At 37.0% G+C, this 24,382-nt stretch overlaps 1 protein-coding gene across 1 annotated transcript; it reads right to left on the bottom strand.

Annotated features, from left to right (window-relative positions):
* Positions 1-911: 911 nt before the first annotated feature.
* Positions 912-23,982, bottom strand: LOC127654055 (retinoblastoma-like protein 1). Its single transcript, XM_052141004.1, has 22 exons — positions 23,708-23,982; positions 19,325-19,458; positions 18,202-18,402; positions 18,054-18,118; positions 17,791-17,919; positions 12,806-12,951; positions 12,584-12,648; positions 12,215-12,401; positions 11,398-11,564; positions 11,174-11,286; positions 10,982-11,085; positions 10,747-10,884; positions 8,833-8,997; positions 8,520-8,655; positions 8,128-8,361; positions 6,330-6,517; positions 6,040-6,216; positions 4,758-4,829; positions 4,476-4,560; positions 4,147-4,295; positions 3,871-4,035; positions 912-2,426 (listed from the first exon to the last, which is right to left on the bottom strand). Exons 1-22 carry the CDS (start codon positions 23,864-23,866, stop codon positions 2,256-2,258), a joined length of 3,150 nt encoding a protein of 1,049 aa, XP_051996964.1. The 5' UTR covers positions 23,867-23,982; the 3' UTR covers positions 912-2,255.
* Between the last annotated feature and the right edge of the window lie 400 nt (positions 23,983-24,382).

A 24,382-nucleotide genomic window follows, 5' to 3' on the forward strand; every position in this document is an offset into this window, starting at 1 on the left:
ATTACAAGAACCAGTTCAATTTAATTCAAGATTTGTAATGGTAAGAATGTTTTGCCGGAAACATTGGTTTAATTCACATTCAAGGAATTTTGCTAAATCCAAGAATCCATGATTCCCATGGTTACAGTGAGGCACTTACAATGGAAGTGATTGGGCCAATTTTTGGAGGGTTTAAACCAAGGGCATAGATTTGGCTTGAACATAGGAGGGGTTGCAGTGTGAAGCATTTACCCATGTTTCCATTGATCATGGTATAAATAATGTTGGGGTTGTACTTGCAATTTCTACATATTGTGTATGTGCCATTTTAACTGACAGCATACACTCAAACTGTAAAACTCCAAACATTTAAAATATTTTGTACATTGAACATCTTGTGCAATTTGCTTACAATTAATTAAAAAATAGATTTCCTTGCAGGCTTCCACTGTTGCACACAAAATTTTCCTCGCAACATTATCAAATCATGCTGGATAACACGGACAATCGGGCTTTGAACAACGTCTAACAATGCTTTTTTAGTCTATGCCAGCTCAAGTGCATGCTGTCATTAAAGCAAAAGGGTGGCTCCTCCGTTTCGGCCACAGGTCAAAGGTGGGCCCAGTCTCAGGGGCAGCTTCTGAATTCCCTGTCTCAGCTGCAGGCAATGGGTGCACTGTAGCCCCACCATGGAGGGCTCGCTGGCCCCTTTTTCAACCGCCTCGGAGGGCATCTCCACTGTTTTGAGTATGTTCAGCTCCAGGTTGTTATGATTGCACCAGTGAGCCAGCTGTTCAACCTGTATTTTTTGGACAAACTTTAGTGAGTTCAGCATAAGAGAAAAATTAAATTAGTTTACTTCTGGTGTAAAAAAAAAAAAAAATAGGGAATAAAATTGATAAAAACAATTGTTTTTATTAATATGTACATGCTAAGGCACTGCCTGGGTATAATAGACAAACAGCTTCTTGGTCAAACCAACACGTACATTAAAGCAAATTTACAAACTTGTCATTTTTTGGTGGAAAACATACAATCTGAAAGACCATTATTTCTTAAAATATAATGTTTGTATAGACAAACATAACCGGAACATTGCGTAAAATACAAAAGCACAAATGGAAAATTCTGAATTTGTTAGACACATCAGAAGTGGGAGTTATAAAAAAAAAAAAAAAAACACCTTACAGGGTTATATTAAGCAAGATTTTTTTCACAAATAAGGTGCTACTGCTACTCCATTGAGCATGTGTCTAATAAACTTTGAACATTAATTTAGTCAGAAAACATGAGTGGAATCAAATCATCCAATTACAGTAGGATCACTGTTAACCAAACAGTGTTGAACAAAGTTAAACAAGTCATTGTACACCACACACCTTTTTACAGCCCAATTTGGTGAATTTTCAAATCATCTTTACATTACAATGCTAATGTTATATGCAGCGCAAGGTTAAATATTTCTGGAGATGGGAGGGGAAAAAGAAACATCTTAACTTTTCTAGAAAACAAACATTAAAAGAAATGAAAAATTAAAACTGAGATGTGTAGATACTACACATGTATTTGTAGTATATTTGCAAAACATATTTCAGGATCACCTGGCACCAAAAATATCAAAACATTTAAGAGGTTAGATTAGCCCTGTCCGACATGCCAGTAAATATCTCCAGAACTCAAATTCCTAAAATAAAATGTTTGGAATACAATAAAGCCCCTTGAGCACGAACATTCCAAATGATTTAATTAGTCTTTCTAACATCTTACTATAGCAACATACAGAAGGTTAGGAGACACAAATGATTGGGAAATCTCCATTAACACACAAGATGCCAACTCTATGGCTCTTTTGATTGAGAAAGTTTATGGCTACAGATTATCTCTGTAATAAAGATACAAATAATTACAAAAAGTACATTGCATATCATGAAAATACATGATAAAAATGTCTATAAAATAATCAAGTGTATAACGACACCGGACATCTTCAGAAAACCTGGTATAGTAAACCCCAACTTGGGATTGGTTAATATAAATCAATCATGATACAGGAGCTGCATGTTATTGGTCTTTGAAGATAAGTGGATTTTTGGCTTTGATATTGTTCTGTGATATGATTGATCAGTGCTGTTTTGCACATATGTGACTGGCTGGCATTGGATGATCTCACATTTCAAACAATCAGAGACTCCGATCGTTACTGCAAAAGGAAAGTATTTGGCTTCATAATTGGTCCGTTTTGCTTCTTGACCAATTCGAGATTGTCACGTCATGGGTTAGAGACTCGCTCTCTCGCTGACGACATCCTGGAGGCGCTTGAGCAGCACGTCGTCGTTCTCTTGACGGAGGCATTTTGATGGAGACCCAGTCTCGTCTCCCTCCATGGTGAACGCTCTCTTTTTACTCACCCCACCCTGACGGATCATCTGATTAATGTCATTCAGCTCCTGAGGGGAAACAGGAAGTCGGGCATTTGAGATTCACAAATGCAATTGACATATACAGTCAGACTAATTAGGTTTTTAATTAAATGAATAATTTATTTGTAACACCTACATGTATTATCTTAGATAAAAAAGTTAATTACGGACTTTAAGAAAAAAAAAATATATAAATGTAATTACTATAATAATACCCAATGTATTGAGTGTTCATTTCATATCCAAAACACAATTCTTGACCCATTATCAGTTGTAAAAATCTACCAAATCCTCAATGTACACTTGCAGTATGGATTTTGAATTATCCCTCCCAGTTACATTTGTGCTCCAGCATATTTAAAAAAAAATTATCATATCTAATCAAATTGAAAACTAAATCACACCCACATTTCAAATTGCATTTGACAAAGGATCATAATGGAAACTTCTAGTCAGTTCTAGTGCTGCAACTAACGATTATTTAGATTAATCGGATAAAATCTATTTGATTTATTTTCTGTATTTTATTAAAAACAAAAGTGCTGTGCGTAGTGACGATGACTTCATAAATAGTTTTCATTTATCAATTAACATCATACAAAGTCCAGTAAAATATTTGGTGTGACCATCTTTGCCTTTAAAACAGCACCAATTCTCCTAGGTACACCTGGACACAGTTTTTCTTGGTTGTTGGCAGACAGGATGTTCCAAGCGTCTTGGAGAATTCACCACAGTTCTTCTATCTATTTAGGCCGTCTCCATTACGTCTGTCTCTTCATGTAATCCCAGACTGACACGATGTTCAGTGGGGGGCTCTGTGGGGGCATGCAATCTCTTGCAGAGTGCCCTGTTCTTCTATTCTATTTGTCTTCATAGAAATTTTAGAGACTAATATTATGTTATAATCCAATAAAATAAATATGTCTTGTATTAAGGTTTCTAAAAATTACAATATCATTTAAACATAAATTTGATAACTAACATCATCAATTATTAAACTGCATAGTTTCAACAAAATGATAGCACTCGATTTCTCTTTTGATCACTCAGTGAAGTCTGTTTATTGGAAACTCACTTACAGTAAATACGGTTTTGCAAAAGGGAAATATGGGCAAGACTTTGAGCTAATATATATGGATTAAAAAAATAATCCAGTTATACATTACACAGAAACAACTCTCAAATAATCTTGTTGATTGTTTTCATTATCGATTATTAATATTAGTGATTAATTGTTGCAGCACTAGTCAGTTCAAAAGCATTTACACCGCTACTAGTAAGCCGTACATGTATCACTGCAAATGCCAATTATCTTGACTGATGAGTAGTAAAATAGTCTACAGTTCAACATATTTTTCATCCATAGTTGTGGAGTTTGTTTGTTTCTCTCCATATTAATGTATTACTTACTATTGATAAATTAAGAAAAAATATGTTTATGCTGTTTATCAAATACTAAAGTGTGACCAACCTTGGAAGGGCTTCCAGTGAACTTGTACGTGTAGGCAGCACTGGGGGTGAGACTGCAGCCATTCTTACGAGGTGAGACAAAGATAGAGTGTTTCTGGGACACACGACGAGGAGATATAGGCTGAGCACGAACTGAGGGGAATGGAGATAATGGAGGAGCCTCCATCTTACCAGAAAGAGAGGGAGATAACCAGTTAGAAACATTTTTCTAAACGGACTAGAATATAAAAATTAATAAAAGGCATCATAGATGTCTAAATACAAGTGGTGCATCAACCTTGCCGTCAAGCGTTGAATGTGCGTATCTGAGAGCGAATGATTGTATCTTTAAAATGTAAACAGAGTTGTAGAACTGGATGAGGTCTCCTCTTTCCTCAGATTCACTGTCTGCCTCCGTTCTTCCAGCTGATTCGGTCCTCTCATTGGCTGATGAAAGACATGGATTCATAAATCGTTAAAAAATGCAATAAAAATCAGGTAACTTAAAAAGAACGATTACTGCATGTGTTACATTGTTGATGACATACAAAAGGTATATGTAGAAAGTCAGAGAGACAAAAAATAGAGACAGCATGAGATTTGGGACTTGGTCCACATTGTTCTTACAGTGGTCTGCTGGTGGATCCACTTCCATGTTCTCATCTGCCTGTTGCTCTCTGGGACTCCTCTTCAGTAAAACACTGCGGTACACCTAGAAATACACAAGAAATCAGATTATGCCAACACAAATCACAAGATGTAGGACATGCAGGAGCAAGAGGACATTTTTTACCTTTATGTGTGCAAACCCACAATAAGCACAAAAAATAAATAATACAAATAAAGTGGAAAATTCTCCCTGTATGATGATGTCACAGTTTGGCAGAACTGACTCATATTTAAACTCACATGACTGTTGGCCTGAGGCTGAGTTCGGTAGCATTTCATAATATCCTGAAAGGTGTGCTCTTCCTTTGTGATCTAAAAGAGAAGAGAGAGAACATGCGTGAAAATGCAACATTTACTAATTGGAAAATAGTAGGAGTTAAATATAAATCTCTTCAACTCTATGGACCCGGTACCGTGGGTGGGGCCAGGAGCCTATAATGCATTTTTTATTACAAAATAAAAGTCCCTGGGTACACAGAAGCCAGTCATGTGTGATACCATTTGATTAAAAGCTTAGAATCTGAATTTCTCATAGAATATAAATAGACTACTGGCACCAACAATCACCTATGCGATTATCTAATCAGTCAATCAATCAATTTCACTTTTTGGGTGGAATCAAAAACACGCCGTTCTCGCGTGGGTCTCATTAAATGCAAATGAGCTGCTGCTGCTCCCCGCCCCCGACATATCTCTGGTCTCCGTGAATACAATCAGAGACAATGGTAACTTTTGCTGCATTAGCCATGGAATCAACAAACAAGCAAATTGAAGTGTCAAATTTTTTGAAAATCCTGCTGTAAAGCAGTTCGATGAAAAATGATTTGCACAAACGTACACACATTTTTGGGGCACATTATTATATATAAAATTACGGCTGCACAATTAATCAAAATAAAATCGAAACCATGATATGACCTTGTGTGATTATTAAATTGCAAAGGCTGCGATTTAATTAAGAAAATTGGAGATCGGTATCGGATATTAAAATCCTGATTGGAGCATCCCTAATATTCAAGTTGACTTGTGTTTCAAAAACTAATGATGATGATTAGTGGGCTGAGATCCTGTCACAAAATGGACAAAAACAGGTACATGGTGGATGGTAACATTTGGATATGAAGAAGACTTTGTTTCACTGTTTATACATTTATTTGTTTGTGGGTGAACTGAAAAAAGGTCTCAGTTTGGTTCTTTTTAAGAGGGCTCAAGTGTGAAATCCCCAGTAGCCTTTTTGCAGTTGAACATGTGGAAAACTTTACCATCATAAAACGCAGTTCAAATCGCAATATGACTTTTTGTCCAAATCTTGCAGCCCTAATATATATATATATATATATATATATATATAAAATAATATTAGTCCAATGTTTATGTTTAAGAGCTTTTTAAATTTGTGTGTGAAAATTTGTAAGCGGTAGCCAAAAAATTTGAGTTGAAGAGGTTAAAGAGCTATTACTTAAGCTGTTGAGTATACTTTTTTCTTATATTAAAATGTTTTCTCTCTAACTTGGATTGGTACCTTTGCTATAATGTAGACGGCACAGAGCAGAAGTTGGTCCAGATGTCTGTCCTTCATCAGGTCAGTGCAGTGCAGTAGAGAGTGTTCAAAACACGTCCAGATCTTCCCCCGGAGCTCTGCTGAGATATCCAGCTTCATACACAGATCTCGCAGACGCACACTGGCTAAATGATACACCTGACAAAACAAGCAATAAACATGCAAACACATTTCCACTTGCATCAATTCAAACAACCTCAACCCTTTTATTGCATTAGAGTTATTTTTAATGCTTACGAATCTGTCCTTACCTTCCTGAAGAAGAGTGCGAGTGATCCGGTACGGCGGGGTTTGATGACATGTGGGTGTGTCTCTGGTCCGGTGGGTGGAGCTATGGTTCGGCTGGGGGAGGCGGCCAGCAACACTTGAGCAGTGAGGGGGTTCAACTCATTGGCATGAAGCTGAATGAGAGTGAAGCCGCCCATCTCATTCTTTACCACTGAACACCGAGGAATATCAGCATATCAATAAACATCATCATGTGCACTTTTTGCCACACTTGCCAATGTGAGTATTTTGCATGACTTCATACAATTGTTGGGCATATTTATTGATATATATAAAGCATATAAAATAATTTAACTTCAAAAGCAACTTCAAAACTTCAAAGATGTCAGATGATAACTGCCCTGAGGAAACAGTTGTTCAAAGTGAGTCCAGATCCAGATCATCCGTTCTGATTCTGCTGGACCTTTCTGCTGCCTTTGACACAGTCAACCATCAGATCCTACTCTCCACCCTCTCTAAACTGGACATCACTGGAACTGTGCTTGACTGGTTCAACTCTTATCTCTCAGAAAGGTCCTTTGAGGTAGCCTGGAGAGGGGAGGTATCCAAGCCACATCAGTTACTTACTGGGGTACCTCAGGGATCAGTGCTTGGGCCACTTCTCTTCTCCATATACACAACATCACTGGGACCCATCATCCAGTCACATGGTTTCTCTTACCACTGCTACGCTGATGACACGCAACTCTACTTGTCTTTCCAGCCCAACGACACCACAGTGACCGCTCAAATCGCTGCCTGTCTGGCAGACATTTCAGCATGGATGAAGGAACACCACCTTCAACTCAACCCAGCCAAGACCGAACTCCTTGTCTTTCCAGCAAAACCTGCTGTTGAACACAACATCACCGTGCAGCTGGGTCCAACTACAGTTTCACCTTCCAAAACGGTCAGAAATCTAGGGGTAACCATTGATGAGCTAAATTTCACAGACCACATTTCAAAGACCGCAAGATCATGTAGATTTACACTCTACAATATCAGGAAGATAAGACCCTTCCTCTCTGTACATGCCACACAACTGCTCGTTCAGTCACTTGTCATAACTAGACTGGACTACTGTAATGCTCTCATTGCAGGTCTTCCTGCATGTGCTCTTAGACCTCTCCAAATGATCCAGAATGCAGCAGCACATCTGGTCTTTAATGAACCTAAGAGAGCACATGTTACACCACTCTTTGTCTCTCTCCACTGGCTGCCGGTTCATGCACATACTAAATTCAAGGCCCTGATGCTGGCATACAAAACAGTCACTGGGTCTGCTCCAGCATACCTAAAAACATTTATGCAGAGCTACGTTCCCACCAGAAGCCTGCGGTAGGCTAAGGAACGTCGCCGTGTCTTACCAAAACAAAGAGGCACCAAAACATTTTCCCGGACTTTCAGTTTCATCATACCACGTTGGTGGAATGACCTTCCCAACTCAATCCGGGAAGCTAACTCACTCTCGATCTTCAAAAAACGGCTAAAAACACATCTTTTCCAAAAGCACTTAACCGGTCACTAAAAAAAATAAATAATAATATTTACATTTCTTGTTGCACTTAAATCTGTTTTGTATACTATTCTGATGATAGTGAAACTTTGTAATGGGGCACTTTTCGTACCACTGCCTCAAGATGATTAGCTTATGTTTTCCTCTTTTGTAAGTCGCTTTGGATAAAAGCATCTGCCAAATGAATAAATGTAAATGAGTCAATAATCTTTTACAACCTGTAAATCAACAGCAAATACAACAGCCAAAAAAAATCTAAGTGATACCTGGCAGTGGAATAGTCAGCTGTTGGCCGGTTCCAGTTGTCATGGAAAAGACAGTTGCTGTGCCAGTGGCGTTCAGGTTTTCTGTGGAACTGGGAATTATTTTGATTGGGGTGACTGAAAATCTCTTCACTGGGGACTGAGGTGGAGGGTCATCGCCAAACAAGCGTCTCTTAGCACTGCCAGCGGCAGGAGAGCTGTAGCGGTCGTGAAGCGAAATGGGAGACTGAGGGACATCTGAGAGAGAAAGAACAGACAAGTATGATCAAATAGAACTCTTGAGACTTTACTCAGTATTTAAAGAATGAAAGCTACTCTCATAAGATGGAGATCTCAAGCCACTCATCAGGCCATCATACAAGTTTGAGACATGCTGTAAAATGTGTGTTTGGTACCTTTGCGTGCACTGGATCCCAGGCCGGTGCGGACCTCTCTGATGCGAGGGTGGATAATGGGGGAAAGCGCCACCAATGGCAGGTGAGTGGGACCCCCTGTACTGTTGCCTGTGTCAAAACTACTGGGGAAATTCACCTGAGAAACAAAAATAAAAAGCAGCAAGGTCCTGGGCTTGTTTTCATCCTCTTTGTATCAAAAACCTGATTACTGAAAACTATGATCTCACAAGAAACTATGTAAAAAAAAAATACATAAATTATTATCCACTTAAATTAAAAGAATATTCAGGGTTATTTACAGGTGTGTACATACCTCTTCTACAGTGGGTAATTTATTGCTGTCGTTGTTGAGAGCGTTCCACAGGGCAGAGTCTCTACTCCAGGCTTTGCTTTCCAGCACCTGCTCCTCTATACTGTTTAGATGTTTCACCATGTCTCTGGACAAACTCTCCTCAGAGCGGATGAATACCTCAATCACCTACAAAAAAAACACTACATACATTAATACTCTTCAATTGAATGACATCTTTCTTCCATTTTATGCTTCTGTAATGCCGACATTTGTGCTTTTACAAATGTTTTGCGGAATGATATAATGACTGTTTGCATGTTGGATTGTATCTAGATTTTCTGCGATTTTAGCATTTTAATTATATTGAATTATTTTAACTTAAGTAACTTCAAGTCATCTTGCATGCCCTGTTTACAGGTTGAGAACTACTGGAGTATGATCATCACCATTAAGCAACGACATCCAACTTTCACAAGACTTTTACGCATGATTTAATCATCTAAAACTGTTTTGTACTTTTGTATTTCCTGTATGCAAAAAAAAACAAACAGAAAAAAATATATTAGGGTAGACCAGAGCAAGTTGTCACTTTTTTTCTCCAGTGAATATTTCACATGTTAGGTTGATTTTTGAAAGGCAATTTCTGCATAGCCACATACCTTGAAGCCTTGCAACAAGAAAAAGCTAAAATGGAAATTTTCCCACTGCCACAACCACAAAACAAAATCAACACCTCTTTTTAAACTGACATTTGCATTACACAGCCTATAAAATATTTTAAGCATTTCAGCTAAATTTAGAAAGTGAAACAATTATGAAACAAACAAAGACTCATGAAACAAAAAAAGGGAAAGGGTAACACAAAAATAGCTAATAAAATATTTGGCCTATAAATATTCCAATTTAAGAAATATTCATGGTTCAATACAAGTACAGCTCAATCGACAGCATTTTTGGCATAATATTGATTACCACAAAAATGTATTTTTACTTGTCCACCCTTTCTTAAAAAGTAAATAAATAAAGTAAAAATCTGGGCTGCAGTGAGCCACTTACAATGGAAGTGAATGGGGCCAATTTTTGTAGGTTTTAAAAATGTGAGTTGTTAGAAATGTGAAGCTTATAATTTTATCAAAGCACTTTATTTCGTTAAAAAACTTTTATTATTTGAGCTGAAATTTTTCTTCAAATGTCTTTTTCTTCAGTTTTATGATTTGTTGACATTACATTGTCATGGCAACAAATTTGTAAAAAGTTAGAACGTGTTTTTAATCACACTAAAATCATTTTTACACGCATATTGTTTATGTCTTGTGGCTATACTTTTGAAATAGTGAGTATTTTAACATTTACGGATTGGCCCCATTCACTTCCATTGTTAATGCCTCACTGTAATCCAGATTTGTGCTTTTATTAATTTTCTTTAAGAAAAGGCGGGATGAGTCAAAATAAATGTTTGTGGTAATCAATATTGTCAATTGAGATTAATTTGTATCAAAGCCAAAATATTCCTTTAATAAATATATCCATTTAAAAATGTTGGTTCAAATATGCCTTCAAAATATAGTTGACCCTTAATGGATGGCTGTAACAAAAATGATAAGTGAAAATTTACTTGGAAGATTAACATTCACAAAAAAAATACTGTATTCCAATTCAAGAGGGTTTTGAACTTGGCGTTTGAAACAAAAAACTGAACTGCAAGTTTTTTTACTCCACATCTTATCATTACTGAGACATAGTCTTCCCTGTGTGACAACTTGACCTGGTCTCCACTATATGATCAAATAGAGTTGAGCAAATGTGGTCACATCAGTGCAAACTCTACTAACATTTATTGTCTTTCTGGAGCCTTGCACTTGCAACATGTAACCCCAAACACTGCAAAGTGTCCCTCTGCAAATAAATAATATCATTTTACATAGGTTTTTATACTTTGTAAAAGTAGAAAGTTTGGATCTGGAAGACTTCTAAAATCCAGGGGAAGGTTCTTTGCGAGCTGTAAGCGAACAGCACCACCTCCAGACAGCACGCCATCAGAGAGCAATGCAGCACCTCCTGCTCCAAAAGGACCTGATAAAGAACAGGAGAGATCCTGTTTAATCTCACATAAAAGCAGACAGTGAACACTGGAAATGAAATGGCAGTTTTATCAAGCAAGCAGGCTTACTGCCATGTCTTTGCCCTGTAGTCTTTTCATCTCTTGTGTCATGATGTTCTCCAGTATCTTAAAGTACAAGATCTCAGCCAGCTTGAGACGATTATCTGCAAAATCTACACATAAGAACCCAACACTAGGGTGAGTGAATGACCCAAATTTAATTGCTAGAAATGAACTATTCAAGTACACAGTATGTCTGACCCATATGTGCTCCTGGTAGGTCATCAGATGGTTTCGTGTAGGCCTCTTTAAACATCTCGCCCAGGGTCTTCACTCGCTTCAGAATAGCTTCAGTGGGGTTCCGAGAGCAGGAACTGTATAACAAGGTGATATCAAAGTTATGCTGAATGTTTCAATGTGAACTAAAGCATCCACCATGTGCTCATAAAATCTCAAAACATTGGTTGGTTGTGGTGGATTCTTACTTAAAGATCTGTATCAGAGCATCACTGGGTGTGTTGCGGAGTCCAGACACCATACTCTGCAGTCTGCTCACACTTTGAGTGGCTGAAGACACAGGGGTAACCAACACCTCCTTTTCCTTCAAATACCGACGGCCCGTTAGAGGCGTAGAAGGAGCTAGGGAGCGCGTCTGCACAAAAACAAAAGACAGAAACCTTTAATATTCTTGTTTGTTTGCCAGCTTCTATGGCTTTAATGCAAAAATCAGGTTAAAGTAGTTTGGAAAAAAATATTTTTACTAAAAAAACTAAAATTACATTTGGATTGACATTATTATAAACTTATTCAAGGGTTTCAACAGAATACAACAACTTCCTCAAAGGAGTAGAAATATTACAATCAATAAAATATGTTTGACAGACAGTTTGTTTTGACATGATATACATGTGGGGGGATTTTCCACTGATATTTAATATTTTTAGTAGTAATATGCATATCAGACATTGGGCACCATTGACAGCCTTGTCATTAATAATGCTTTTTTTGTTTTGTTTTCAAAAACTAACAAGTAAAATAGTTTCATCTAATTTCACTTGTATGTAAAATCGATTTGTTTTTAGCAATTGTTAATTTTCACTATTAATACCATATTAGTATAATATATATATACACACACGTGTGCTTTACAATGCCGTCACCAACTGAAAAACCTATTCAGCTGACCACTAATTTTAGGTATAATTTATGGTACAAATCAACTTTAAAAGACTTACAAACAGAACATTGGTAACCATTACATTTCTTTCCACTAATGTGGCAGTGGTGGGAATGTTTTGTTACCTTCTCAAAGTGTTGCTGAAGGTTGTTCTCCACCTGCATGCGAGCAGAGAGTTGACCTGACGCAGGTTCGGCAGTGGATTTGCGTGGTGTGCCGATCTCCTCATCCGCATCGGCACCCAAAAACACTCGCTCGTCAAAATCACCCACAGTCAAAACATATTCCTCATACTCACGATTTATGGCTTTACTGGAAAAAACAAACAAAAAATATTTGTCAATCTCTTTATGCTACTTTAAGTCAGCTATTGATTTTTTCAAAAATGTAATTTCATTTTGTCAGTAATTCCCTGCTCGTGAAACTAAATGGCATTTAAACAAAACTAGTTTTGTAGCACACAAAAACAATTTCTATGATAAATATACGCTTACTTGTTGTTTTGGAAGTTTAGGGGGTCAAGCAATTCAGTAAAAGACTCAGTATCACCTTTTAGAATCTGATGAAAAAAAGAAATACTTTTAGAACAACATAATTGAAGCATGATCGCAGAATAATGAGTTTAATTGGAGTAGATGTGAGCAATTTAGTTTTGTTGTGTCAAGCAACTCTTTTGCAATGTAGACTGGTTGTAAAAGTGTGCATGTATTTCTCACTCTTTTCTCAAACAGGATCTTTATGTAGGGTTTGAAATAGTGTTCCTTTATGCCTTTGGCCTCCACCACCAGCCCATCATGCAATTCACACAACCTGTCAATCACGCATGGCATTTCTTTGAGGTTTTCGGTGTCCTTGGGCAGACCTAATGTGAAACAAGCAACAAATTATTATTTATGCCGCAGTCACATATGCAAATATCATCCTTACGAGGTTTCTTCTGTAACGTGTCTGGTTGTGTACAACTGTAATTACAGATTGCATCACATGAGCACTAGCACTGTGAAAACTGAATTGCCCAAATTATCATGGCTGTAAATCAGCAATTAGAGATTTTGCCATTTCATTCAACAGATACTTAAGAATAAAAGTTGAACGATAGTGGATTTTGTCGATACGTTGAGGAAAAGGCTGATAACCGATTTATCAGCCGATAGTTTTAAAAAAAATCGATTTATGAAATGTTAAAACATTTTCTTAGGCTTTCCTTCCTATGACAGGCACAGACATAGAGGCTACAAGATTTCAAAATTAATAAAATCCAAAATGCAATGTGTGCAACCAAATGTCCAATAATTACCTGAAAAAAATTAGAATAAAGATTTACAGCATAATGCATGACACTTAAAGGGTTAGTTCACCCAAAATTTAAAATTCTCATCATTTACTCACCCTCATGTCATCCCAGATTACTTTCTTTCATCTGCTAAACACAAACGAAAATCTTTAGAAGAATATTTCAGCTCTGCAGATCCATACAATGCAAGTGGATGCGTGCCAACATTTTTAAGCTCTAAAATCCACTAAAGGGCAACATTAAAGAACTCCAGATGACTCTCGTATATGATTAATATAAATATTTAAGTTATTTTTCCTTCACTTTCACCTTCTTCCGTTTTTTTGTGATTCACATTCTTCATGCATATCGCCCTTAAGCAGCAGGGAGTTAAATATTGATCCATTTCTCACCCACACCTATCACTTCGTGTCTGACATGGATTTAACTACTGGATTCATATGGACTACTTCAGTGGTTCCAAAACCTTTTACAGTGGTGTACCCCTTCAAACATTCAACATCTTTTCACGTACCCCCTCTCTAACGCATAGATCAAATTCACACAACGTCATTTGAAAATATGTCTGTTTAACACAATTTTCTTTGTAAAACAACTACCTTATATTTTACATGTTATATTTGTACATGTTATATTAATCATATACGTAGAGTGAATAAATGACTTACAGATTGAGATGGGAATGCTAGATATGATATAACTGCATAACTTGAACCCCCCCCAGGTATGGTATTGCCGGCCGAATTCGAGCATTGAGGGTAAGTATCTGTGTAATTGCGCAGTCACCTCAATGTGCTTTTTATGTCACAATTGACACTGTTAGCAAGGTTGAGCTCATTTGCTGAAAAAAACATCATGCAACAATGTAAAAACAATTGAGCAATTGTGATTGAAATTTACTGCTTGTGAATATGGAAAATTATTTGGTGCTACTGAATGTCAGACACCTGTCATCAAAGCTTATGAACATATACTATCAGAATCAAAACTCCCTATGCAGCTAAACTTTTTAAACTGCCAAAAAAAACAAAAACAAATTGTGGATGACTAACATGTGCAGGTCTGGTAAAACAGTGAATTATTTTACATGCTATCACTAAGCTACGTCACCTAGCACTGGACTGACAAAAAAGATGCTTGTGTGATGCACGACACATGAGTAAATGCATATTTAACTGCAAAATAACGGATTATTTCATTGCATATTTTTCTGACACCATTTTGGTGTTTCTACACTAGAGGGCACAGAAATCATTTTTGCCAGTGAGAAAGACATGAACTAGGTTTGAATGTTATTTTAGACTGATGAAATCGAAAGAATGGTAAATCTCAGAACGTCATTCGCGCACCCCCATTGTCACCTCACGTACCGCCAGGGGTATGTGTTCCCCAGTTTGGGAAACACTAGACTACTTTAATGCTCCCTTTATGTGGATTTTGGAGCTTAAAAATTTTGGCATCCATTCACTTGTATTGTGAGGACCTACAGAGCTGAGATATTGTTCTAAAAATCATTATTTGTGTTCTGCAGAAGAAATTCATACACATCTGGGATTCCAGGAGGGTGAGAAAATCATGAGAATTTTCATTTTTGGATGAACTATCCCTTAAATATAAACAGGCCCGAAACACAATGGAACTAATTTTCAAAAGACAGGAGCATTTCAATGGTCTATATACACATGTATTCACCAAATTAAACTTTTTATAGAATATATACATATATATTCAACAGATGAAGGGTTGTGTGTGTGTGTATTAGGGCTGTCGATTTAACGCGTTAATAACGTGCAATTAATTTGAATTAATCGCAATGCTTAACTGAGAAATTCAAGCTTGTAGTACCACCTGTTTACTTCAGAGGTCAGTAATTGAAATTTCAGCTGTGTGAGCAACACAGTTTATACAGTGAAGAAAACACTTGGAGCGCAAATGCGATCTTTAAGGGATCTCAAGATGTGTTTAAAGATTGAGTATTCAACTATATTTAACTCGACATAGTGACCTAAACATTTTATTTTTATGACGCAACACACCCGAGACGCGACACAAGCATGTCTGACGCAGGTCGTACGGTCTTTACCTCACAAATATTTAATTACCAACAAGGTTAAGGAGGTGTCCTTTAAACTGTTACACCGTTTTTACCCAGTCAATCTTTATTTAAGAAACATGCTTCATGAAATAGATCCACTTTGCTGCTCCTGTAATGCTGTGATGAAAAGTTTGTTTGTACGTACCTCTATTTTAACTAGTTTTTCTTTGCTTTATAAAGACGTTTTATTTGGTTTTCACAGTTTCGTTAACTTAAGTTAATATTTTCTGATTAATCTGTTTATTTTTCTTGCCAAGTTTTTTTTTATACATAAGTGTAAATTTATGTCTATAAAGCCCCTATTTGCACTTTTTTGTAAAGACTTGAAATATTATTTAAATACTCTTTGTACCTCCATCAACTCCAAAGCATTGAAAACCATTGTATTATGTAATGAATATAATGTCTTGGCATTATTGTAAAATATATCTGTAGTATTGTGTACTATGTGTACCCCTGGCTTGTTTCTAAAAAAAAAAAAAAAAAATGTCTAACGCAGGTGTACATTGACGGGTCCTTAAACAAGCCCTCATAATAAATCTCCAATTGATTGACCAATTCACTTGTGAAATGGATTGCTGTGAACTGTGTGCCAATGATTGACTTATGATCAGTAATATGGTAGTAAACAATACATTGTTTTCTAAAGCTGCTTTTTGAATGGTCTTATCAATGATGAACTCTTCTGCCACAAGAATTTAATGCATTTTAATTATCTGAATATTTGTTTTTATATATATATAATTTTAAAAAATTTAAAGATAACTGTATAATTATTTAATCATTATATACTGAATTATTGTTGTTATATGAGGGGCTTTCTCAGCAAATATTTGTATATGCGATTAATTAATCGGGACACCATGTAATTAATTCGATTAAAAATTGTAATCGATTGACAGCCCTAATATACACTCACCTAAAGGATTATTAGGAACACCATCCTAATACTGTGTTTGACCCCCTTTTGCCTTCAGAACTGCCTTAATTCTACGTGGCATTGATTCAACAAGGTGCTGAAAGCATTCTTTAGAAATGTTGGCCCATATTGATAGGATAGCATCTTGCAGTTGATGGAGATTTGTGGGATGCACATCCAGGGAACGAAGCTCCCGTTCCACCACATCCCAAAGATGCTCTATTGGGTTGAGATCTGGTGACTGTGGGGGCCATTTTAGTACAGTGAACTCATTGTCATGTTCAAGAAACCAATTTGAAATGATTCAAGCTTTGTGATATGGTGCATTATCCTGCTGGAAGTAGCCATCTGAGGATGGGTACATGGTGGCCATAAAGGGATGGACATGGTCAGAAACAATGCTCAGGTAGGCCGTGGCATTTAAACGATGCCCAATTGGCACTAAGGGGCCTAAAGTGTGCCAAGAAAACATCCCCCACACCATTACACCACCACCACCACCAGCCTGCACAGTGGTAACAAGGCATGATGGCAAGGCATGATGGATCCATGTTCTCATTCTGTTTATGCCAAATTCTGACTCTACCATCTGAATGTCTCAACAGAAATCGAGACTCATCAGACCAGGCAAAATTTTTCCAGTCTTCAACTGTCCAATTTTGGTGAGCTCTTGCAAATTGTAGCCTCTTTTTCCTATTTGTAGTGGAGATGAGTGGTACCCGGTGGGGTCTTCTGCTGTTGTAGCCCATCCGCCTCAAGGTTGTGCGTGTTGTGGCTTCACAAATGCTTTGCTGCATACCTCAGTTGTAACGAGTGTATTTTTTCAGGCAAAGTTGCTCTTCTATCAGCTTGAATCAGTCGGCCCATTCTCCTCTGACCTCTAGCATCAACAAGGCATTTTCGCCCACAGGACTGCCGCATACTGGATGTTTTTCCCTTTTCACACCATTCTTTGTAAACCCTAGAAATGGTTGTGCGTGAAAATCCCAGTACCTGAGCAGATTGTGAAATACTCAGACCGGCCCGTCTGGCACCAACAACCATGCCACGCTCAAAATTGCTTAAATCACCTTTCTTTCCCATTCTGACATTCAGTTTGGAGTTCAGGAGATTGTCTTGACCAGGACCACACCCCTAAATGCATTGAAGCAACTGCCATGTGATTGGTTGATTAGATAATTGCATTAATGAGAAATTGAACAGGTGTTCCTAATAATCCTTTAGGTGAGTGTGTGTATATATATATATATATATATCAGATGGGATAAGGAATAAGGTTTATTATTTTTAACAAGATATGAAGTTAGAGACACAATGTATGTGCTGACGGGGCCTGTTTCCTTACAGTAACATTTTGTTTTAAATACACTCAAGTGGCTGAAGAGATCTTTACCTGTAAAATGTAGATTAATTAGATCTTTCCAATTGGAGCACATTAGAGCATTGCAAAACACCAAGTCCAGACAGCAGAGCAGGAGATGATAAGAGTTGACCAGATCATCTCCAATCATACGGAAATTACCTGCAAACAAAGCAACAATCATGTCACAAGTTTATTGTAGCATTCAGAACCTTTTAGACAAACAAATGTTTATGCCATATCTGTCATTATTAGTCTCATCTAAACTGATAATGTACTGTTTTTAGTTAGCTTACCTTTAGTATACACAAAGAGCGTCCAACAGAACTTAAAGACATCACTGATGTGACATGGAAGACGCCTAAAGAGGAAATACATTCGTTTATTATTCTTTTTGAGATCAGCTGAGAGAACAGAGATAGAAGGTAGGCAGAGAGAATTTACCGGTGTTTACGGCTTCTTGGCAAGCGGGGAGGTTCGCCCAGAGGATTTTGAAACACATCCAGAAATATTGGCTCAAATTTACGAAAAATCACTGTCGACACTTCAAAGTTGCGCTCTAGACAACCTACACGGTTACGGAAGTCCTGCGAGAGATTTGACATGTCCAACCATTTCTTCATCTTGCTGAAGAACTGAATCAAACTAAAAGGACACAGAACACAAATCTTTTGAGTTAACAACACTCGCACTTATTATCCATAAAAAAACATTTAAAACCAATATATTTTCCACACATGTGCACATTTACCAGTCAGGTTCTGAACTGAAATTACAACGATGTTACAATGTTCATCTTGCTTTAAAACCCATCATTTTGCAAGTGATAGAGGTCAAATGATAGTAGATTTTGCAGACTGCAGTAGCTGAGGTAATGGAAAAGGCAGATAACCGATAATTGGATAATCTTTTTTTTTAACGATTTATAGCATGCCAAATATTGTTTTGTCTTTCCTTACTATGATGGGCACAAACAGGGAGGAAACAAGAGTCCAAAGTCCATCCATCCATAAACACCAATCTGCCACAACATCAAATCATTTGTTTTTGACCCAATTCTGAGTAAATTCTAGATACTGTTGTGTGTGAAAATCCCAGGAGATCATCAGTTACAGAAATATTCAAACCAGCCCATCTGGCACCAACAATCATGCCATGGTTCAAATCACTGAGATCACATTTTTCCCCCATTCTGATGGTTGATGTGAACATTAACTGAAGCTTCTGACCCGCATCTGCATGATTTTATGCACAGAAGCATCAAGATTGTCTGATTAGATAATCGCATGGATGATTGTAGGTGCCAGATGGGCTGGTTTGAGCATTTCTGTAACTGCATTTCCCTCAAGAAGCCACAGATATACTGTAGATCAAAGACATTTTAAATGTAAAATACTCCAGCACGGGCAGAAGCATGAAAAAAAAACACACAAAAAAAAACAACTATAGGCAACTATCAGCATTCATTTTTGCAGATAATGGACCAAAAAAAACAACAACTATATGCACCAATTAATCTGTAAAACTGATATATCTTTTGACTCTAGATTAAATTACCTGCGTTTACCTGAGTTTAGAAGAGCGCAGTATCCTTGTCAGGGAAACACAGTTGCCCTCCATCACTCCACGACCTACAGTGGGTATGGAGCTCTTCCTGCAGGCAGCATACAGAGAACACGCCAGCCAGTGAACAACATCACCCTGAAACAATCACAGATAAGACACAAAGACTACTGAGATGCTTACAATAACGCTGGAGGGTGAATTCAACTTTGAATGAAATATAAACTAAAGTTTTGAATGGTTTTACTGTAAATCAAGGCTCAGTTGTTCGAATCAAAACCAGAATGCCTCTTTTAAGTTAATAATATGCAACAAAGCAGTAAAGCCTTGAACATACTAGTAGACCTAGAAGGGGTTTTCCTGTTAAATTATTTTTTGTATGACAATATTCACTGTAAAATTCCAATCACACTAGTTCTGGATGTTAATAAGCTCACCTACCGTAAATTACTCATTGTAATGAGTATCAATATCATTGTAATGTCCAAAAAACATGGTACCAACATGTCAGTACTTTGTGACTGGCTTTCACAAGATTTACCAAGTCTAGTACTGGAGATCTTTAACTACGTCTACATAAAACACTTATCACACGCATTACCATGGTAGCGGTACAGTAATGGTATCATACTGTATTTTGCTATCATATTCAAATACTACCTCAAGGTACTCAAAGAATACCATAGTATTACCATGAAAAATTATCAAAATACAATAGCATCTATCATGGAACAGGTCAAACAAGTGCTGTTTGATTACCATAATCATGAGTCAGGGTATTTAAAACCCCAATTCCAGAATTCAGGACTGCAGGCTGGTCAATCTAGCACCCACACTTTCTACTTATGCAGGCAGTATATGGTTTGGAGTTGTCTTGCTGGAACATGCCAGGACATCCCTGGAAAAGACAGCGCCTGGAAGGCAGTATATGTAGTTCCAAAATGTTTACATATCTTTCTGCATTAATGGTGCCCTCATAGATGTGCAAGTTACCAATGCCATGGACACACCCCCAAGTCACATACCATGCCAGACACTGTAGCTCTTGGACCTGACACGAAGGACCTTTTCCTCTCTGGCTCGGAGAAGACAAAGTTTTTCCAAAAACTATTTGAAATATGGACTCATTGGACAACAAAACAAGATTACACTGTACTTCCCATCTCAGATGAGACCATGCCAAGAGTCCTTATGGACAGTGTTGACATATTGGTTCTACTTTGCATAGTAAAACATTAACTTTCATCTGTGGATGCAGCGATAAATGACGTTAATTGACAAAGGTTTACCGAAGTATTCCCGAGCCCAAGTCATGACATCCATTACAGATATATGAACATGAAAACAGTGCCGTCTGAAGGACTGGCGATCATGCACATTCAGAAGTGTTTTTCCAGCAGGACAATGCCAAACCACATATTGCCCAGTTTACAAGTGCATAGCTGCAGGAGCAGAGAGTGTGGGTGCTAGATTGGCCTGCAGTCCTGACTTGCCTCCAATTGAGAATGTGTTGCACATTATAAATATAAATAGCAAAATATAGCAAGGAAGGTCCCATAGCTGAAGACATGAAAAAGGAAATCCTGTTTGCTAAACTTAAACTTGTGTCTTTAGTAGGGCTGCCCCTAATAGTCGATCAAACGTTAGTCGATGAGAGGAGTCTTGGTCGACCAAGTTTTGATTGGTCGCAGAAAAAAAAAAAACTACACAGGAAACCGACGAACAACTGTATTACCGCTTGCTGGACGCTAGGTAGTACTATGGGATAATTTTCTTTAAGCAGGGTTAGGGTTTAAGCCTACACAAAGCAAGACATCTTGATTTCAAACTTTGAACTTTATTTTTTATTTTAACTAAAATTAAAAAGAACCTGGAAACAACTTAAGTGCAATTAAAATGTGTGTTGATCAACTTTTTGAAAGATGGCTTTACAATAATTGTGGAAGGCAACATCTCTTAGGCAAAGAACTTAATTAATCTGTGCACCGGTCGGGTATTTCGTTGTCTGGGAAAATCCATGGTGTGAATAAATTTGTTTTGTTCCCTCCTTCACGATTATATTATGTATATTTTCCAATATACAATTACATCGGCAACCCCCAGGCTGAGGGATCGGTGAATGTTCTTGCTTTAGTGATTTTGCATTGAAAATTGTATTAATTTATACAATTTAAAAAAATCAAATACATTTCTAAATTCAAGTTGCACTCCAAACGAAAGAAAAAAGCTATTAAATTAATGAAGTGATCAAAAAATAATATATTAAGTAACCACCTTCCCATTTATGATCAGGCAAGTCCAAACATGCAGGAGGAATATAACTTACTCAAATGAAGACATAAAAACAATTATAATGATGATAATAATCACTGAAATATAAATCATGGATCGAGGTGAGTGTTTTTGTACGATTTTATGTTTAAATCATAGATGTATAGGCTAAAGAGTTGTCACAATTAACTGCTCTGTGGAAATAACGTGAACTGAACTCAAAGGACCTACTGAGCTGAGATTCCTGAGGTCATTTGCATCACTTATAGACGATATTGTTCTTGCAAAAAAAAAAACTCAAAATACAAAAATAAAAGTAAACATACATGTTTTCCATGAGACTGCACACCTCCATAAAACAGCATGTCAGACATGCACACAGACGGCTATTCTGTCATCTGTTCTTAATAATATAATAAAATGTGCTTCTTCAAGCACATGTCTGATAATAATAATAGCTTAATAATAATTTAATACATGGTAAAATGAGCCAAATATCGTCTTGAGATCGTCAAAGGCATCAGCTATCGGCAATCACTCTGACCATCGTCGTTCCCAGAGATCATCGTCTGTCGGCACAACCCTACTGTGCATTTCTCTCTATAAATTAACTAAATGATAAGACATTCTCCTTGCTGGTTTTTCTGACACATTCAGAATCTGACACATTCAGAATGTGGCTTGCTTCATTCGTGCGCTTGTGAAATGTACATTTTAAAAGCTCATTATTATGGTTTAGTATAATGTAGAACAGTGTTAGCAATGTAACATAACATTCTTTCTCAGCCCTGGAACTCAAACCATTTTCTAATGCCCACAAAAATATATATATTTAAGCAATTCAATTAATATCATAAACATGTAACAACTAGTCGACTAATGGCTTAAACTAATGCATACTAGTCGACTAGCAAAACCTTTTGTCGGATGCAGCACTAGTCTTCAGTGCCCATATGCTTAAGTGTTATTAGAAGAAATGGTGATGTTACACAGCGGTAAACAATTGACTGCACACCAACTTTTTTGGAGCGTTCTGCAATTGTATGATTTGGAATAAAATATATATATATATAAAAAAATATATATATATATGTATTCACAAGGTAAATCGTCAAATAACGTGTTGTTGTGCTGGGGTTATAAGTGGTGTTTACTAAGGTACTTCAAAGAATACCATGGTGCATGTCCAAATATGGATATTAGCAAATTTTTTTAGAAATTGCTTTTAGGTACCTTATTCCTTTAAAGCTGGTGGCTCTACCAAACAGCATTGTATGCTTTTATCTAGAAGTCTACATGAAAACTCAACTTTCATGCTACTCATGCTGTCATGGAAAAATGTTGGTATAGCCAATGTGTTATACAGCATTGTCCTTAATCCTTGTGCATCAATAAAGAAAAAAGTTACCCAAAGAGGTCCTTCGTGGACAAAATCGTCAGTGTAAAACAACTGCTATAATATATATATATATATATATATATATATATATATTAATATTATTTTCTACTTTCACTGATTTTTTAACTAACATCAGTCCTGATCATAACTACAAAATATTCATTCATTCATTTTCAGGATTTACCCCGTTAAATGCCAGTTTGTTTATATAATGCCAATGTTGTTGTTTTTTACACACACACAATTTTAGCTGCATCATTCATTCAATTGGCCTGAAGTGCACAATAATACAGCAAACAGAAAATAGGGGGAAAAGCACATATTTGCTCCATAGGCTAAACATGAGAAAATTGTGCCAAATGGTGGAAAATATATTTTTGAAGCCAGGTCTCTGGAATGAAAGCATAGAATTCATGATTTATTGACACTAGGATCAAATATTGCAGACGTTTTTGTCCTGAAAGTCCCGAGTGCAATTATTTTGTGGACTATTATGTGTATTATAGATGTATTTTAGGAAGTGAGGTTAAAGTATCAAAATTCCCCCAAAAACTTTTGTTATGCTACTGGGGATAACCAGAGTTTCACTAACTACTTTTGACGTTTTAGATTTTTAACTTATAACATCAATGATGAGACGAAACAAAGCAGGATATGTCACTTGTTCCTGTCACTTCGCTGCAGTTTAAAGGTAAAATGATTGAAATAAAAGTAAACCTCTAGTGTGTATGTGTTCCAGATGCAGTTGAAGTTCTGAAGCGCTTCTGTCGCAGTCTCTTCGTCCATATTCAACTCTTGACAAAGCGCTTCGAGGCTTCCGCGAATCGCGCCGTCGTCTGATTTAACGGACTCCGAGTCCGTTTCATCTCCTCGCATTGTTGAAATTCGTTAAAATCCGTTAATGTCCAATGAAAAAGTGTTTCGGTAAAACACGAAGTCAACACGGAACGCAGCAGACCTCCTGATGCTATCCCACAATGCCAAGACACACGAATGGCGCGAAAACGGACTATACTCGGCCAATCATGGGCGTGAGAGTCGTGACGTCATTTCAACAACAAAGACAGTGAGGCAGCATGGGTGATTTAAACTTCTTCAAAGATTGAGAGGCTGCTCACTGCAGAGCAAATGTGTAGAGCTTACGTTTCAATATGTAGAAATACCACATTGTATCTTTGTGGCATTAAATAAAGTATAAAAATCTTGCTTGATACAGCAAGTCATTATTTACAAAGAGTAACATGCGTCTTTTGTAAGGATTCTTTCCCCTGAGAATGTTTTACTCGTATTATTATTATTAACTGTAAACAATAAAACGCATGTATCCACGTGTTTCAGAAACCTGTCAAACATATATCAAAATGATAAATCGTTGTTAAAACACTCTTTGAA

The sequence above is a fragment of the Xyrauchen texanus genome, chromosome 13 (assembly GCF_025860055.1).
Source record: "Xyrauchen texanus isolate HMW12.3.18 chromosome 13, RBS_HiC_50CHRs, whole genome shotgun sequence".
NCBI classification, from domain to species: domain Eukaryota; kingdom Metazoa; phylum Chordata; class Actinopteri; order Cypriniformes; family Catostomidae; genus Xyrauchen; species Xyrauchen texanus.